The sequence below is a fragment of the Pipistrellus kuhlii genome, unplaced genomic scaffold (assembly GCF_014108245.1).
Source record: "Pipistrellus kuhlii isolate mPipKuh1 unplaced genomic scaffold, mPipKuh1.p scaffold_m20_p_12, whole genome shotgun sequence".
Taxonomy (NCBI): Eukaryota; Metazoa; Chordata; class Mammalia; order Chiroptera; family Vespertilionidae; genus Pipistrellus; species Pipistrellus kuhlii.
In genome coordinates, this window is record NW_023425427.1 from 25,476,383 (window position 1) to 25,495,916 (window position 19,534).

General features: G+C 31.9%; 1 protein-coding gene across 7 annotated transcripts in view; it reads right to left on the reverse strand.

The window, feature by feature from the left end:
• VPS13A (vacuolar protein sorting 13 homolog A) overlaps positions 1–19,534 on the reverse strand; it is a 170,303-nt gene that overhangs the window by 113,085 nt on the left and 37,684 nt on the right. For all 7 annotated transcript variants that reach the window (XR_006741281.1, XR_006741282.1, XM_036433730.2 and 4 more), the window contains exons 13-23: positions 18,883–19,054; positions 17,996–18,058; positions 17,382–17,514; positions 16,271–16,365; positions 15,817–15,959; positions 13,476–13,665; positions 13,275–13,389; positions 11,815–11,951; positions 8,957–9,089; positions 5,973–6,090; positions 3,336–3,474 (exon numbers count right to left, since the gene is read on the reverse strand). Coding sequence is in view for 5 of the 7 variants with exons in the window: in XM_036433730.2 (XP_036289623.1) it covers positions 3,336–3,474; positions 5,973–6,090; positions 8,957–9,089; positions 11,815–11,951; positions 13,275–13,389; positions 13,476–13,665; positions 15,817–15,959; positions 16,271–16,365; positions 17,382–17,514; positions 17,996–18,058; positions 18,883–19,054 (1,438 nt within the window). In the remaining 2 variants the exon portion in view is untranslated. The remainder of the gene's footprint in view (positions 1–3,335; positions 3,475–5,972; positions 6,091–8,956; positions 9,090–11,814; positions 11,952–13,274; positions 13,390–13,475; positions 13,666–15,816; positions 15,960–16,270; positions 16,366–17,381; positions 17,515–17,995; positions 18,059–18,882; positions 19,055–19,534) is intronic.

Below are 19,534 nucleotides of genomic sequence, written 5' to 3' on the forward strand. Positions count from 1 at the left end.
TCTGGTTGTACTATTTGTTAAGGATTTTTACATCTGTGTTAATGAGCACAGTAGTCTACAGTTTTCTCATAATTCCTTTGTCAGGATACAATAGAATAATGCATGCAAAGAAACAAGAAAGTGTGATCCATGCACAGTAAAAAATAAAAAAATAAAATAAAATAAAATAAAAATAGCAGAAAACAGGGTAAGAAAAATCACATGTATTGGGCTTAACTGCAAAAACTTTAAACTATCTTAAATACTCTCAGCTAGAAAGAACTGTGAAGAATTAAAGATAGATAAAATAGTGAGGTCACAATAAGTAGAATATATCAAGAAGACAGGCATTATAAAAAGAAATCAAACAAAAATTCTAGATCTGAAAAAGTACAATAACTTAAAAAAAAATGCATTAGAAAGTGTTGGCGAGGTTGCGGAGAAAAAGGAACCCTCGTGCACTGCTGGTGGGAATGCAGACTGGTGCAACCACTGTGGAGAACAGTATGGAGTTTCCTCAAAAAACTGAAAATGGAACTCCCATTTGACCCAGTAATCCCACTTCTAGGATTATATTCCAAGAAACTAGAAACACCAATTAGAAAGGATATACGCACCCCTATGTTCATAGCAGCACAATCTACAATAGCTAGGATTTGGAAACAGCCTAGGTGCCCGTCAGCAGATGATTTGATAAAAAAAACTATATGGTATATCTACACAATGGAATACTATGCTGCCATAAAAAAGAAGGAATTCTCATTATTTGCAGCAACCTGGATGGAATTGGAGAACATCATGCTGAGTGAAATAAGCCAGTCAATGAAAGAGAAACACCACATGACCTCACTCATTTATGGATAATAAAGAACATTATAAAGTGATGAACCAAAAGATAGAGACAGTAAAGCAACAAGCAGACTGTCAAATTACAGGAGAGGGGAGGGAGATCTGAGGGAGATAAGAGATGAACCGAAGGACTTGTATACATGTATATATATATAATAAGTACAACCAATGGACACAAAACTCTGGGGAAGGAGGGTATGTATGGGGGGGGGGGGGAGGGGGCCAATGGTAAAATATGTACACAGATAATAATTTAATTAAAAAAATAAAATTAAATAAAAAAATTTTAAAAATGCATTAGAGAATTTCAGTAAGATATTTGAGCTAGCAGAAGAATCAGAAAATTAAGATAGATCAATCAAAATTGACAGGAAGGAATAAAGAAAAGTGAACAAAACCTATGAGACCGTGGAGTAAATATATGAATTATGAAAATCCCAGCAAAACAGAAATGAGACAGAAGAAAAAGTCTTCAAAAATAATAGTAAAAAAATAACAGCCAAATATGATAAAACACATGAATAAAAAAAGCAAAAAAAAGTTTACTAAAATAAAAGTAACATACGCTCTAACATAAATGATACTCAACTAAGGAAGAAGACAGTCTCCTTATACCAGATATCATTAAATTAACAGATTTCTCATCAGAAACCAGGAAGGACAAAAAGTAATGGAATGACAATTAAAGGACTTTTTGACCATATGTTAGGCAAAGGTTTCAGATGAGATAAAAAGCTTCATCCATTAAAAATATGTATATTGTAGCTGAAACTGGTTTGGCTCAGTGGATAGAGCATAGGCCTGTGGACTGAAGGGTCCCAGGTTCGAGTCCAGTCAAGGGCATGTACCTTGGTTGCGGGCACATCCCTAGTGGGGGGTATGCAAGAGGCAGCTGATCGATGATTCTCTCTCATCGGTGTTTCTGACTCTCTATCCATCTCTCTTCCTCTCTGTAAAAAATCAATAAAATATATATTTTTTAAAAATATGTATATTGTATAAATTAAGTTTCATCAAAATTAAAACCTCTGCTCTTAGAAGAGATTTATAACCTCTGCTCTTAAAAAAATAAGCTCAGCAACAGACTATGCAAAAATATAGCAACACACTAAAGTGTCTAGGATAATGGTACAACACATCAGTAACTTACTCTCAAATGGTTTGAAGAAAAAAACTTCTTTACACTACTTTTACAACATTTCTATAAGTCTGAAATTATTTTAAAGGAGAGTGTTAAATATAAAAAATCAGAATGTTAAAAAGACAAAAAAAAAAACAAATGGATATTTTTTTTTGAAATTCATGTGTAAGGAGAAGGCATATAAAACCCAGAAATCATGAAGAAAAATTTAATAACTTTGACTACATAAAATATAAAAAGTTTGGCATGGCAAAAATAAATATATCAGATATTAAAAAATAACATTTTTTAAAAAGTGCTAATTCCTTAGCTAAAAAAACATAACTCAACAAAAGACACAGTTGTTTTCAAAAATAAAAATTCTTATACCCAATATACTTATGAAAATAGGTTCCATATTATTTATAAAAAAATTTTTCATCAAAACCACAAGATAACATTCTTTCATTTAGTAGAATTTAACATTTGTTAATAGTTAAGATTAATGAGAGTGGATAAACATTTACTATTTACTATTGGTGGGACTATAAATTATTACTCAAATTAGAACAGAAATTTGGCAAAGTTCATAAAATTATAAAATTTATAGTTTTTTACTCAACAATTCTACTTCTAGAAATTTATATAATAATTAAAAATATACCCAAATATATGTACAAGGAAGTTAAAAACTATTATTTTTATAACTATGAACACTCTTAACAATACGAATGCCCATCAAAATGGGTTTATGTTAGTAAAAGGATAGTATACTCACATAATTCAATACTACAGGCTGGGACAAAAGTAGGTTCATATAGAAAATACCAAAATAAACTCTGTACTCAAAACTGTAAATCAACTTTTGCCCCATCCTGTATATCACCATAAAAAAAGAATAAGGTAGATCTGTGCTAACATGAAAATATCTTTAAGGTGTGTAACATAGGTAATTATGGTTAAAGAATACAACAGATTCAGAACAGTAAGTATATTCCCAAATACATAAATTTTAAGAGCACTATATATATACTTGTATGTCCACAATATATATACTTGTATGTACACATAAACAGGTGCATATGTTTATATGTGTGTGTACTAGCATATGCCATAAACATTTTAAGAAAACTAGAGATGCTGTGATTAATAGTGTTATCACTGAGGAGAAAAATTAAAGATTGGAAAAGTGAAGATAAGTAGAGATCATTTTTCTTTACGATATGTATCTTTTACTTCATCATTTGCTCTTTTAAAATGTAGTAATTTTTAAAGGTCTATTTACAATGAATTGAGTTGTTTTTACCTTAAATTTCTGTGGTTGTTCAAATACTATTTCTGAATTCTTTTTAATTTTTGCTTTTGTTAATTTTATAAATAACATTACCTGAAATGGCTTGACAGGGGCATGTACTTCAGGTGCAGGTGTGGGTTTTGGAATGCTTTCAATCAATTCCAAAATTCCTTGCAGTTTTTTATCTGAGATTCGCAAAGAAATCAGTGGTAACTTTCCAAAAATCTTGAATCTATTTCAAAAAGAGAAGAATCACTATAAAGCAAATGAATTTAACAAAATAATTCTAAAATTTGTAAGAAGAGGCAAAAGAACAAAATAGCGAATATTAGAGGAGAAGAACAAGGTTGGAAGTCTGATACTCCCTGATTTCAGGACTTACTATAAAGCTACAGTAAATAAGACACTAATATTGGTAAAAAATAAAATAAAAAATAAAAATAGATAGATAGATAGATAGATAGATAGATAGATAAACAAATAGATCAATCAGCCAGAAGAGAGGGCCCTTGAATAGAACCCCATAAATACAGTCAACTGATGTTGGACCAGGCTCCAAACGCAATAGAATGGAGCAAAGACATTCACTTCAACAAATGGTGGTGGACACCTAAATGCAAGAGAAATGAACCTACACAACAGACCTTAACCCTTCAAAAACTCAAAATGGATCACAGACCTAAATGTAAAACAAAAAATGATAGAACTCCAAAAGATAAATTCAAGAAAACCTACATGACTTTACACATGGCCATGACCTCTTTTTATACAAAGGAACAATTCATGAAAAAAAAAATTGATAAGCTAGACCTCATTAAAATTAAAACTTCTGCTCCACAAAAGACAGACAATGAGATACCACAACACACTTATTAGAATGACCAAAATCTGGAATATTGATAATAGCAAATAATGGTAATGGTGTGGAACAGCAGGAACTCTCATTCGTTGCTGTTGGAGATGCAAAAAGGGGCAACCACTTTGGAAGAATTCTGGTGGTTTCTCACAGAAGTAAACATTATTTAACAATAGATCCAGCTTTGGATCTATTTCAACTCTTTTGGCTTATTTTTCATGAATTGTGCCTTTGTATAAAAAGAGGTCATGGCCATGTGTAAAGTCATGTAGGTTTTCTTGAATTTATCTTTTGGAGTTCTATAATTTTTTGTTTTACATTTAGGTCTGTGATCCATTTTGAGTTTTTGAAGGGTTAAGGTCTGTTGTCTAGGTTCATTTTTATGTCCCCAGAAAAACCAACACACAACTGTTTATAATATATTTACTCAATTTTATATGAATGAAGCTTATCCACATAAACTTTATATTCCAACTGTATAGTCAAAACCTGGAAACAACCAAGATGTCTGTCAGTAGGTGACTAGATAAACTATGGTACATGAGACAATGGAATATTATTCAGAACTAGAAAGAAATGAGCTATGAAGTCATGAGAAGACATGAAAGAACTTTAAATGCATGTTACTAAGTGAAAGATGCCAATCAGAAAATGCAACAATATTGGCCTTAGCTGGTTTGGCTCAGTTGGTAAAGCGTCAGCCTATGAACTGAAGGGTCCCAGGTTCAATTCCAGTCAAGGGCACATGCCAGGTTGTGGGCTCGACCCCCAATAGGTAGCATGCAGGAGGCAGCCGATTCATGATTCTCTCTCATCATTTATGTTTCTATCTCTCTCTCCCTCCTTCTTCCTCTCTGAAATCAATAAAAATATATCTTTTAAAAAGGTAACATTTTGTGTGACTCCAACTACAAAAAATTCTGGAAAAGGCAAAACTATGAACACAGTAAAATAGTGTCTGCCGGGGCTTAAGGATGGCAGAAGAATAAACAGGTGGATCACAAAAGATTTTTAGGACAGTGAAAATACTCTAGGTGATACACTCTATATGACACCAAAAAGATGAATATAGGTCTTTAGGCATGTGTCCAAACCCACATGATGTACCTTAAGAGTGAACTGCAGTGTAAACTATGGACATGGGGTGATTATGATATGTTAATATAGATTCATCAACTGTAACAAATGTACCACTCTGGTGGAGGATGTAGTTGATAGGGGAAGCTATGTATAGGTGGATGCAGCAGGTATATGTGAGATCTCTGTATCTTCCTATCAATTTTTCTGACCATAAAACTGCTCTAAAATAAAATCTTTCAAAAATAATAATAATAAAAGAGCATCCACTGAACAATTTCTTTGCCCTGTACTTTTCCTAAAACTCACCTTTTACAATTCACACACACTGGTTGCTAAGGTTATCATTCTAAAAGTATATATGAATTCCTAGAGAAAATTATAAGCTTTCTTTTACTACTAACATGAAGTAAAAGAAATTAATTATATGTTTGTGATAAATTCCACACAGAGTAATTTACCTTAGGGACATATTATGGAATAGTCTCATTAATGTACCTAAACTTTTCAGTTTCTTTAAATATGCCTGTACAATTTGAAGATGATGGGAACAAGGGAACATTAATGTTTATATGTATAGATTTCAGTTTGTGAAAATAACAAAGTTCTAGAGATGGATAGTGAAGGTTGCCCAACAATATGAATTACTTTATGTCAATGAATTATACAATTAAAAATGGTAAATTTTATGTTATTTATATTTTACCACACACACAAAGAATCAATGAAATATGATATTGCCTTAGTTATAGAATTACTGAGAAAATCTATTACCACATGAAACAGACAATACATACTTAGGCATCCTTATATCCATGAAAACTATGGCCTTAGAGAATTCCACATTGAAGTGCAAAGGTACCAAAACATGCTGTGTAGACATATTGAGTTTTCGTGCTTCTTTCCAATTATCACCTAATTAAAGAAAACAGTACATTTAACACATATGTAATTTGAAAGACACTAAACTTGAAATTATTTTTAATACTTCATAGTCACACAGTGCATGATATGGATAATCTTTAATTCCACATGCCCAGATACACACACACAACAATTGGCAGGTAAATTCTTTCCCTTTCACATTTTATGTCTGCTGCTTCACAAGACTCTGTGTTTTAATAAGAAAAATGCTATTAAAAACTTCATAGTTTTAATCAAATCTACTGCGCATTCACTGGTAATCACTGTAACCGGACACCTTACCAAAAAACCCAACATGGCAATAAATAATGCCTAAAGTAGGGAACATCGCAGTTTTTCAGTATTAACTCACAAAAGCTGCCATTTATCCAAGAGTTATAACTGATACTATTCTAGGCAATGTTTAAACTTTCACTTAATTCTCACAATGATGTATAACCATCTCATATTAGAAAACTGAGACACAGAGGAATTTATAACTTGCTTATGGCAAAAAAGCTAGGGAGTGACAAAAGCTGAAATTTACATCCAGATCTGGCAACATTCACTGCAGTGTTACAAGCCTACATTTTCAATAAGGCAATGATAAGTAACTGACAGCATAGCCTTAGAACATTAGATAAAAATAATGGACTCAGACCTGGCTGGCATGGATCAGTGGTTATCCTATGAACCAGGAGATCACAGCTGGATTCCTGGTCAGGGCACATGCCCAGGTTGTGGGCTCAATCCCCAGTGCAGGAGGCAGTTGACCAATGATTCTCTTTCATCCTTGATATTTCTCTCTCTCTCCCTCTCACTTCCTCTCTGAAATAAATACACACACATACACACACACACACACACACACACACAATATTATGAATTCAAGTGCCCAAAATATTACTGGTAAGTGAAAGAAAAAGCAGGATATAATACTACATGTCATGTTAAAAATGCATTCAAAATACTCCCACTCATAAGCAACACACAAGCACATTCTATATGCTCATAGATACACAGAAAAAAAACAACAAAAGGTAATGCAGTGAAATATATTACATGCAATATCTCATTTGAACCCAATAATTCCATAAGACAGATAAAATCTTCAGTCAAGAAAAACCAAGTCAACAAAAGATTAGATTCTTGGAGATAGGTAATAAAATGGGTTTTATGATAATTTTTAAATTCTAAACATATTGACATAAAAGGCATATTTCTTCACTTCTCAATTTACAGGTAAAAAATAAGATATTCAGAGCCTGTATTTTAGTATTTATCAAAAGAATTTATGACAATTATAGAAAGTAACCTAAAGTCAAAAAACTTTGCTCAAAAAAAGACTTATTTTTTTAAGAACAAGTAATGCTTCTCAAAAACATTCCAATGAATTCCAATACTTTCCAGACAATAATGATGTATTTTAATTTTTTTCACAAGTATCTCAATATTTAAATATAAATATAAGCTAATGGGCTTCAAAAACTTGTAACCAAGATATATCAAACATACCAAAGTTTAGTACCGTATTTTTCGGACCATAAGATGCACTTTTTTCCCCCCAGAAGTGGGGGGAAAAAGTCCCTGCGTCTTATGGTCCAAATATAGCTTACACATATACTTTTAAAAAAAAGTTTTTTTACTTGCCCGGCTCTGTGTGGTCTCTGTGTGCTTGCCCGGCTCTAAAATGGTTCTAAATGCTGCTGTTTACTTTACAGGGTTGATTACATGTTGTTTATGACTGTGATGTTGGGTTTTAATGCACATAAAATATTTTAGGACACTATTTGTTTCAGAATCTTTTTTTCTTCATTTCCCTTCTCTAAAAACTGGTGCGTCTTATGGTCCGGAGCGTCTTATGGTCCGAAAAATACGGTAATTTATTTACTGAAAACAACTTATGAATTTTTTATAAATAATTTACATGTGCCACCCACTATACTCCTTTTACACCAACTGGAATACGATAAAAACAAAAACCAATTTCATTACCCTAAAGCAAATATAGTCAGACAAATAAAACAAAAATGTCCCAGTCCTATATAAACTAACATTTTTAGCATTACTTTTGGTTCTCTATTGCTTCCCCTTTCATTAGTTAGCTCAGTTAATTAAAATCTAACCATATATACACAGAGATATCACTAAAAACAGTCACCAATCCACATTTGGTGATTATCTAAATGTTTACTAACACCAAGGAATTCAAAAGTGGAATTTCACAGTGGAAAGAGGGCTCAAATTCTCAGGGCTCTCTCACTATTCTTTAGTGACTCCTGATAAGTGAATTTCTGGCTCTGTTAACCAGGTCTCCATCAGAGACTCTTGATTAGCACAACAGAATGAATGGGGTAATTTATGCTCCTCCATCTTGCAGTAACTATTTATGGGTGGGGATGCGTAGGCTGATTGCATCCACCCTTGAGCAGTTTCTTCTGATTATCCCACTGTGTAATACAAATGTTTTTTAAAATGTGTCAATGTTTTTCTAATCTTATGCAAATGTTGGAGAACACTGGTCTAGATCAGGATTTGTCAATATCAGCACTACTGGAATTTGGGCCAAAGTTAGTCTTTGTTGAGGGTTCCTTCCTCTACATTCTATGTTTAGTAGCATCCCTAACCTTCATCCACTAAATACTAGTGGTGCCCCGACTGTCCAAGTGTTACAACCAAAAATGTCTCAGACACTGACAGTATCTTTGGTGAGATAAAATCACTCCCAGTTTAGATATTACTCTTATCCAATATGTAATTCTAATTAAAAAATATGGAAGCCCTAACATATTTAGAATGAAGGTCTTCAGAGAAACTGCTTAAACATCTAATTAATCCTTCAGCAAAATAAACAATACATAATGCACTATATACTTACCAACTCTGCTGTAAAGCAGCTGAATGCTTGTAAGGTGAATATCAAAGGAATCATAAGCTCTATGCATTATCTCTTCAAGTCTGGCCCCACCTTGTTTCATATCTGGTAATTGTGAACGACTTTTACTTGTCACCTTGAAGTTAATTTTAATAGTTTAGACTATGCAAAATACACCAAAATGAAAAAATAAGGTTTATATCTTTCAGAATATAATATAAAAAGCTAACTGGAGAGGATAAATTCACATCTGACATATAAGCTATTAGAAATGTCTTTAGCCAAGGCCGGTGTGCTCATTGGGTAGAGCTGAAGGATCATAGATTTGATTCCTGGTCAAGGGCTCATACCTGGTTTGCAGGTTGGACTCCAGCCCCAGTTGGAGCACCTGTGAGAGGCAACCAGTGGATGTCAACTCTTTCTCACATCAATGTTTCTCTCTCTCATTCTCTCCCCCACTCCTCTCTTCTCTCTCCCTCACTTCAAATCTCTTAAAATTCAATGAAAAAAGTATCTTGGGTGAGAAGTAATGAAACAAACAAAAAAAATAATCTTTATCCATGATACATGTAAGGAGAAGGTTAGATATACTGTAAAGTGAATTTTAATATTGTTATCTTTCCTAATTCTTTATATTAAAAGAAGGGAACCAAGTTAGTCCTGGAGAATAATACATCTAAATTATTTTAAAATCTGATAAGAAACCTTTTTATTAAAAACAAAAAGCCTTTCAAAACATTTCTTAGGCATGATGACAGGTACTTAAATAGTTTTATAATAAGAACTAAAAGTTCAGGATTAAATATTAGGACAGCTGAATTTTATTGCCAACTCTGTCATTTATGTGACTCCTAAGCAAGTTTTATTTGTATCTTATTTGTATCTCCCCTTTATTGATGTACTATGCACACTACTTTTCTTTTTTCACATAAATATCCTACAGATCACTCCACTGCAGTATATCAAGATCTTACTTATAGCCCTAACCGGTTTGGCTCAGCAGGTAGCCTGTGGACTAAAAGGTCCGAGGTTCAATTCTGGTCAAGGGCATGTACTTTGGTTGCGGGCACATCCCCAGTAAGAAGAGTGCAGGAGGCAGCTGATCGATGTTTCTCTCTCATCAATGTTTCCAACTAACTATCTATCCCTCTCCCTTCCTCTCTGTAAAAAAAAAAATCATCAATAAAATATTTTTTTAAAGTGTTTAAAAAAAAAAAGATCTTACCTATATATACACTGGTATGTACACACATAAATATGTATATATGTTTTTAAATAAATTTATATAGATACATATAGATTTTATATAGTTCATGGGTACACAATCAAATTATCTCTTTGAAAGCAAAAGATTAAGCAAATTGCCTAAGATCACAAAACAAGATAAATACCCTTACACATGACCTTATGCTCACTCAACTATACCAAACTGCCTTGAACCAATTAGATAACCACATTAAAATATGAATAATCAGCTGTATAAATATTATAACTGTAAATTCAGCAGTTGTCTATATAATTATCAACTGAAGAATAAAACATAGAAAAATGGAGAATGTCAAGAAAAGGTACATATTTGTTAGAAAACCAGAATGAGCATTCTAATATTATCCATCCCTCTTGGGTCTTTAAATAGTTATAGCTATTCCTCTAGATATAGAGCAGTGTTATCCATAGAACTTTCTACAATGATGAATTTGTTCTCTATCTGTGCTGTTTAATACAGTAGCTATTAGCCAATTGTGACTATTAAACACTTGAATGTGGCTAATGTGACTAAGGAACTAAATTTTTATCTTACTTTATGCTAATCAACTTAACCAACCATTTATAGTCAGTGGGTACTATATAAACCACAGGTGGGGAACATCCGGCCCACTGGCCACATAAGGCCCATGAAATCATATGATCTGGCCCTATCAAGGCATTGGGGTGACTAACTGAATATTTGATCAAATATAGCAGGCCAATTTTCAAGTTGATAATTTTGTATGTCCCACAAATTATGTTATAAATATACAAATGGCTCTTGGCAAAAAAAAAAAAAAAAAAAAAAAAAAAAAAGGTTCCCACCCCTGAAAAGTGCAAATCAAAAAAAAAAAAAAAAAAAAAAAAAAAATTCTCTATTCAAAACTAAGGAAGGCCCAGCTTGTGAGGATCAGTGGTTGAGCATGGTCCTATGCACCAGGAGATCGCAGGTTCGATTCCAGGTCAGGACACATGCCCAAACTGCAGGATTGATCCCCAATACGGGACGTGCAGGAGGCAGCCAATCAATGTTTCTAATCGACATTTCTCTCTGTCTACTCCTTTCCTTTCCTCTCCCTAAAATCAATAAAAACATATTTAAAAAAAAAAAAAAAAACTAAGGAAGAAAAATATACATAACTGAACAGAACTATGTAAATTAGGTAAATGCAAGACAACCATCTCTCAATTTAGGATTATTTAACAGAAACTGAAATATCAATATCTAAAGTTATATACACACAAAAATTCAGAAACACGAAGATATATGTGATTACTACCAGAACTCCTTAACACTCTATATTTGTAATTAATCCAGTAATAAACTTAAATTGAAAAGGAAATCAACTCCTTAAGCATTACTCTCAAATTCTACATATAATTGTAATTCTTTTATTCACCTCTGACCTACAGAATTCAACTGATCATTTTGCTTTTTGAAATGTAGGAAAACTACCTAATTAAATGAAATCACTTTATTCACCAGAAGAAAATTTCTCATAAGTCTAAAAACCAATATACCAAATCAAACTGTCTTAAAAAAAATAAAACATATTTTAAACAAAGAAATACTCTAAGTATCATATTTCAAGATAAATATTATTAGTATTTACCTTTAAATGACCAAGATCCAAAAGAAGCAGATTTGATGTAGGGCTAAAAATTCCATCTTGTGGGATAATAACATATGAAGCTTTCAAATTAATTCTGAGATCAAGAACTTTCTGTGTTTCAATAATATACAGTAGACCTGCAGAAAATTTAAATCTTCACAATGAATATTTTTCACAAATTACTCAAAAAAATAGTTATTAAATGTATGAACTGATAGCAGAATCTTAAAATAATGTGAAATAAGAATTCATTTTAAAATGACCTTGAGCATATTATTTTCAATATCAAGTAAAAGTATTTGTTAGTTAATATGTACACTCTAATTAAATATAACTAAGTACAAAATTAAAATGATTCCTCAAATAAATGTTTTTAACCCCAAAAAATCAATTTAGGTAATATTCAGGAGATAATATATTTTTAAAAATTAAGTTTTATGAAACATTTATTCATAGCCTCTATATTAGAATCTATATAATTCTTTCCAAATCATGAACTTAATACAACTATATCTACAATATTGAACAATAATTTTTTATCCTTTTGACATTACTGAGACATGAAAAAATTCTGGATAATTAAATCACCTTCAATAAAACCACCATATGTAAACCAGAAAAGGCAACAAGGCAGAGTTCTCCATTCCTCAGATATTTCATTCACTTGAGGTGTTTTATTCTAATAAATTTGATCTATTCAATTTCATGTAATTATATATCAAACTAATCTATTTTTATGGTCTCAATCCAGCACTGGCTTTTAAATCTAAAATTATTATCAACTACCAAATTATAATCACCCCATAAGATGAAATTCTGTAAGCAGTAATACATCAATTTGAATCAATAAACAATGTTAATTTATAAAGTTTAGGACATCTAATATTTAAAAAAAAAAAAATGGACCTTAGTTCACAAAAGAAAAAAACAACCAAACCCAGACAATAACTATCATGGGGACCAGATATTTTTAACATGAATTCTGAGAACATAAAAATGACAAAAGCACACTAATATGTAAAATTGTGAATAGCTGGATTGAAAAATTTTTAAGTGATATAGTTTATTGTGTATAACCTTATACTTCAATTAAAAAGCATTTTGTTCAGACTGTTAGAGGTTAGAAAAATGTTGCAAAGACTTGAAAGGCAAAGGGGCAGTAATTAAACCAAAAAGACCATTGCAAGCCCTATGACCTTTTAAAAGAATTCAAAGGCCAGTTTCTGTCAAACACAATTTCAAAAATCCTAACAAAATTTTGTAATTAACTTTAATGTAGTTAATGGGTTTGACCTGAGTGAAGGAATAATTATTGTTATATCTAAATTTAAATATAAGTACAAAATTAGTTTTAAACTGTATCTAGTCTAGAAAGAAACTTAAGAAATACATTACTAAAATCAGCTTTAATTGCCTAAAAGTTTAGTACAGGATTCAAAATTTAATAATGGCATTTTTACCTGTTGCTGTCTTATCACGAAATTCTTCAAGTTTTGTCAAAGTCGCTGAAGTGAGCTGTGCTAGATTTACCTCTTTTGGAGGTCTGAAGAATTCCACTATACTATTCACTGTTCTCTAGTAAAAACAGTATATTAAAATTAGGCACAAAATCAAACCAAATTGAAATATATTAAAATTTAGAAATTTTAAAAAACGCTTACTGCATCATATATTATTTCTAAAGGTTCAGCTTCTATGATACACCTTTGAGCAACAGTTTCATCTAATGGATTTGTCTCAAACGTAATCTGGAAAAGTGATGCAGTATTATCCAATGAGGACAGGAGGCGGGGTTTTGTTGAATTATCTGGTAGGCCAGTAACATGAAAGGAATCTATTTTGGTTTCAAATCTACATGAAAAAAAAAAAAAAAAGTATTGGCAAAGATATACTTTGTGCTTAAGACTACCATTAAAAATTTTAAAAACAATGAATGGAAAAAATTAATTGAAAATCTTTTGTGTGATAAGGGACTTATATAAGTAAAAAGAACTCTTACAACTCAATAATAAAGACAACCTAATTTGAAAATGAGCAAAAGAACTTATATTGTGACTAAGTATATGAAAAGATGTTCAACTTCAGTAGTAATCAGGGAAATGGAAATGCAAATCAAACCAATGAGAGACTAGTTTATACCCACTAAGATGGCTATAATAAAAAAAAAAAATTAGTGTTGCCAATGATTCAGATAAATTGGGGATCTAACACACTAATGATAGAAATGGAAAAGTCTGGCAATTCCTCCAAAGGTTAAGCAGAGTTACCATATGAGACAATTATACTCCTAGATATATACTCAAGATAATTTAAAACTTAATGACCACAAGAAATATTGTTCATGAATATTCATGGCAGCATTATGCATAATACCCAATAAATGAAAATAATCCATTATCCATCATCTGATGAATGGACAGACAAAATGTGGTATATCCATATACTGGAATATTATTAGGGATTAAAAATGAATGCAGCACTAACTCATGCTATACCATGGATGAACCTTGAAATACCATGGTAAGTGAGAGCAGGCAGACAGAAAAGTCATATTACATGATAGTGTGCATATTAAATGCCCAAAATAAAGTCTTAGGAATAAAGTAAATTAGTTATTGCTGACACAAGAAAGAGGGGCCAATGAGGAGTGACTACTAACGAGTATTAAGGTTTCTTTTTTAGGGTATAAAAATGTTCTGGAATTACCTAATAAACATAACAATGTAACATGGCATACAGTGTCACAAACAAATGAATTGTACACTTTCAATAGATGAATAGTATATGTGAATTATATCTCAGTAAAGCTATTTTTTATTATTTTTTAAAATCTATATTGTTGAAATTATTACATATTCCCTTTTTCGCCCATTGACCTATCGTAGCCCAGTCCCAGCCCCCCACCCACAGTCTTCATCACCATATTGTCTGTGTTCCTGTTTATTGTATTTTTTAAATTATTTTTATTGTTGAAAATATTGCAGATGTACCCTTTTCCCACCCAAAGTAAAGCTATTTTTAAAAACAAAAGTGAAATACATTTTCAGATAAATACCAAATTATTAATGTTGTTTCTTCTTTGTATAGTGTGGCTTACTGCATGCTCAGGAAACATAAAAAGACTATGTTTCCTGAGCATGCAATATTCTATTAATATGTACTATTTTAATAACCAGAGGCCTGGTGCACAAATTCGTGCACCTGTATGGTCTGCTGGCCTGGCCTATGCCCTCTTGCAGTCTGGACCCCTGGGGGGATGTCGGATAGCCGGTTTCTGCCTGATTCCCGTCAGGCCGAGGGACCCCACCAGTGCACAAATTCATGCATTCGGCTTCTGGTATGCATGTTAAGATCTTTGGTTAATCTCTTCCCACCCTTCCCTTCTTCCCCCTTTCCTCTGAGATTCATCAGCCTACTCCATGTTTCCATGTCTGAGGTTTCTGTTCCTGTGTTGAACATCTGCTCCCTAATGGTCAGTGAGCATCATAACTACTAGCCAGTCAGCCAGTTGGCTGGATGGCCTGTTGCTTAGGCTTTTATATATAAAGATTATAAAATATATATATTACTGAAAAAAATCTAAGTTCCTAAAAATATGAAAGGATATATTAAGCCATAGTACTCTTTGGAAAATATGGTAAAATTATAATCTATCTTCCAATTTCACAGTGAATTTTTTTCTTATAGATAAAAGATAATAGCCTGGCCAGTGTGGCTCAATGATTGAGTGTCAACCTATGAACCAGAAGATCATAATTCGATTCTGGGTCTGGGCACATGCCCAGATTGCAGGCTCAATCCCCAGGATGGGGCATGCAGGAGGCAGCTGATAGATGATTCTCTCTCATCATTAATGATTCTCTCTCTCTCTCTCTCTCTCTCTCTCTCTTTCTTCCTCTCTCTCTCTCTCTCTTTCTCTCTCTCTTCCCCCCCTTCCTGTTTGAAATCAATAAAATAAAATAAAATTTTTTTAAAGGTAAGATAAAATAAATTAATACTTACTTTATTGATTGTGCTCCCGGTCTTTGTACAACCCAAGTGCTAAATTCTTTTACTACAATATTTAATAGCTCACGTTTTTGTTGTTCTTCTCTTAGAACGATAGACATACTTTTCAAGTGCATGTACAACTTCATGGCTTCAAACTAGAGTATATTCAGATGAACAAAATTAAATACAAACACATATGTATGCATATCAAACAGTCTTATTCACATCCTATTCACAAAATTTATTTTTTCCAAAAACCAGAAGACAGTTTAAAAGCAACCCTTGTATCTTAAAGAATCACCCTGTAACACTACAAAGTATGGGACAATATTTATCCCTACCTTGGAAATTAAAGTAAAAACAATATTTACAGAACCAGAAGAAAATCACAGAACAAATCAGTAATGTAATTTCTAAAGGATTAAAATTTCATTCAACAGTGAGATATAAGGCATGAAAACCTTACTGATTTTGGCAAGGTTGGGTCAACTGCTGTTTCACTATAGCCAATTGCTTCATAGAGTAAAGTTTTTTCTTCAGGTGTCAAGATTTCTTCAATACCTACAAATTAGAAACAAAATGTTCTATGTTTTTAACTGATAACAAGACAAAACTAACCCATAATTTAGATGCCTTTAATAAATTAAATGTAAATTTTACTCTCTTTTGATAATACTTTTAAGAAATTATAATGACAATGTTAGAATGGCACTGGCAATTTTAGAAGGATTATTCTCCAAAAATACCTCATATAAATTTCTAAATACTGGTATCAACCAAGAGCTTACAAAACGAATAACTGTATTTGGCACCCTGCTAAGCAACACACCTAGCACAAAAAGTAAGTAGTACCAATATCATAATTTCCCCCCGTTTGACTATTAATAAAACTGAGATTCAAAGAGCTAAATAACTTACCAAAGCCACAGTGCTAATAACTGATAGATTTAATATGTAAACCTAAGCCCCTAAGACTCCAAAGCTTTTTTTTTTTTATATATATATTTTATTGTTTTTTTACAGAGAGGAAGGGATAGGGATAGAGTTACAAACTTCGATGTGACAGAAACATCGGTCAACTGCCTCTTACACACCCCCTACTGGAGATGTGCCCGAAACCAAGGTACATGCCCTTGACCAGAATCAAACCTGGGACCTTTCAGTCTGCTCTATCCACTGAGCAAAACCGGTTTCGGCTAAAGCTTCAATCTTAGGCATTTGGTTAGAAAAATCTTTACAAGAAATCATTTAAATAAAAATTTACATTGGTTTATACACTTTTGAAATATTTATTTATCTGTTATTGTGCTATATGCATTTACCAAATCCCCTGGGCATAAAATTCTTTTGTGAACACTAGTAAAATAATAAAATTATTTCATTTTTACTTGTCATATATTTGCAATGTTCTAATAGTAATTTTATTGATAACAAGAATAATGTACCATATGCATATATAATTACAATATTTATTTAATCAGAGAGAATTTTCTGCAAAACCATTTTCATATCTGATGATTAACTACATTACTATATCTGATGATTAACTGCACTACTATAAAATAAAATGAACATACCTCCACGTTTAAGATCAGGCTGCTGTTCTTTAGTTTGTGGTTCTGACCAATTCCACAACCAGTTAAACCATCCTTTATTTTCCTCTGAATCTTTTACTCCTTCTTTGTATATCTTGTATCTAGCTTTCTTTAACTAAAATATATAAATTTTCAATTAAATGACAAATTATCCTTTATTTAACAATCTAAAGAAATATAAGCCTGACATTTCCAAAACTTGAGTAAATAAATGTAAACATTATACAAACTGACCACAGAATAAAGTAACTGCAACATTAGCCAAACATAAGAATTTAGTATTACAAGGCAGTTAATCCCACTGTCTTACATGGGAAGGTAATTTAAAAAAAAAAAAAAATTGGCTTTTCATTTTCACATTTACTCTCAGTATAAATCCAATAACCTACAAAGAATATTTTTCCAACAGAATCTGATTTAAATGAATGTGGCAAAACATTAAATCAAATTTTCTTAAAACAAACACAAAAAAGCAAATTTGAACCCAGTTCAGGAAACAGTACAGTATAGCACAATACTAATAATATTACAGCACCTTTCAAATCTATATGGACTCTAAATTTATTTTTACTAACTGAAAGATAATCTGGAATTACCTCAACTTCTGCCTGTTGTCTCACTATAGTTATATTAAATACATCCAGAGTCTTCTCCAACTCCTAAAAATATAAAGGAAAATGTGTTTACATAAACAATTATAAATAACTTTAGTTTATATAACCTATCAATTTGCTGCACTAAAGATATGATAGAAAGCAGGAAACAGATCATCCATCAACATAATATTCCTGGTTAAATTCTGAGAAATAATGTCAGCTTGGAAATTAGTAATGATGAAAAACTTTCTGAACAAAGAAATCTTACATCATGCATGTAAGTTACAACTCTATAAGATTTACAGATACATACTAAAAGATACCAAACATGCACTGTTTAGAATGATTTTTATCTAAGTTTTAACTATAGGTAAGGGTAAACACAGTGTCACGGTATAGAAGATAGGAAATTGTATTTGATTAATGCACAGTTAGATGGTTTACACAGGGGAAATGCAGTGGTGACATAGGTAAAGCTTCAGAAATAACACAGAGAACTTGGAATCAATGTACAAAAATTTTTTAGCCTTTGAAGTTAAAAATGTCTTAATAATTTAAGGCTTCAAGTTATTATTTGCATGAACCCAAATCTCTTCAGATTTAGAATAATTTCATCTTCCAAAGCTCCCAGGAGAATATCACCAAAGCTTGTATCACCCAACTGAGTTTAAACAGAAGAAAAACAACTAAGTAAAAGAGAAAAAGAGAATGGTTTTTGAGGTAGGAGACTTTCTCTAGACCTAGGCTAATATAAATGCTTAATTTTTAGAGGCCTGTAGGTTGATTACAGATTTCCATAATTAGAACAAATAATTAGGAAGTGCTAATCTCTAAAGACTTAGAAGTTATAAAGCATAAAATATTCAACTATTTTTTTAAATGCTAACCTCCAAACAGCTGAGAACTTCAACAGGTGGCTTCTTATTTATTAGTTTTTTCTTATAGAGTTCTTTATATTGCTTCATTTGTTGCCGATGATTGCAAATATGTTTCCATGACCACATCCGTAAGTGGGGGCAAACATTTACTTCAAGAATACCACGTATAGCATAAACCCACCTAGTTAAAAAACAAAAACCCTACACTTAACACCCTCAAACCAACAGTATGGAATATAATGGATATTGCTTCTACTCTAACATACATAACTATCATTCAAAGAATATGAAAATGGTATGTAATCTGAGCACCTGCTTTCCCCCATATTTGTTTTTATAGTAATTATTATCTTTCCTAAGTGAAATTAAGCAAAATCCTTAAATTTTGTTGCAATAAATATAGGTCTCCAGAAAAATCATTGAAGTATTAATGGTCAAACAGCACTTGAGTCTCATGAATAATAATTAAAATAGTCAACTCAGAGTAATTGCAATTTCTAGAAACTATGCAAGAGCTTAATAATTGGAATGACAAGAATTTGAATCTCAAAAAGGGATAGTACTTTATATACACCTATAACATTTTCAGGTTTAATAACATGTTTAATGTATATAATTCAAAAATTTGAAACTTTTAAAAGAAGACACTGCTAGACAAAAA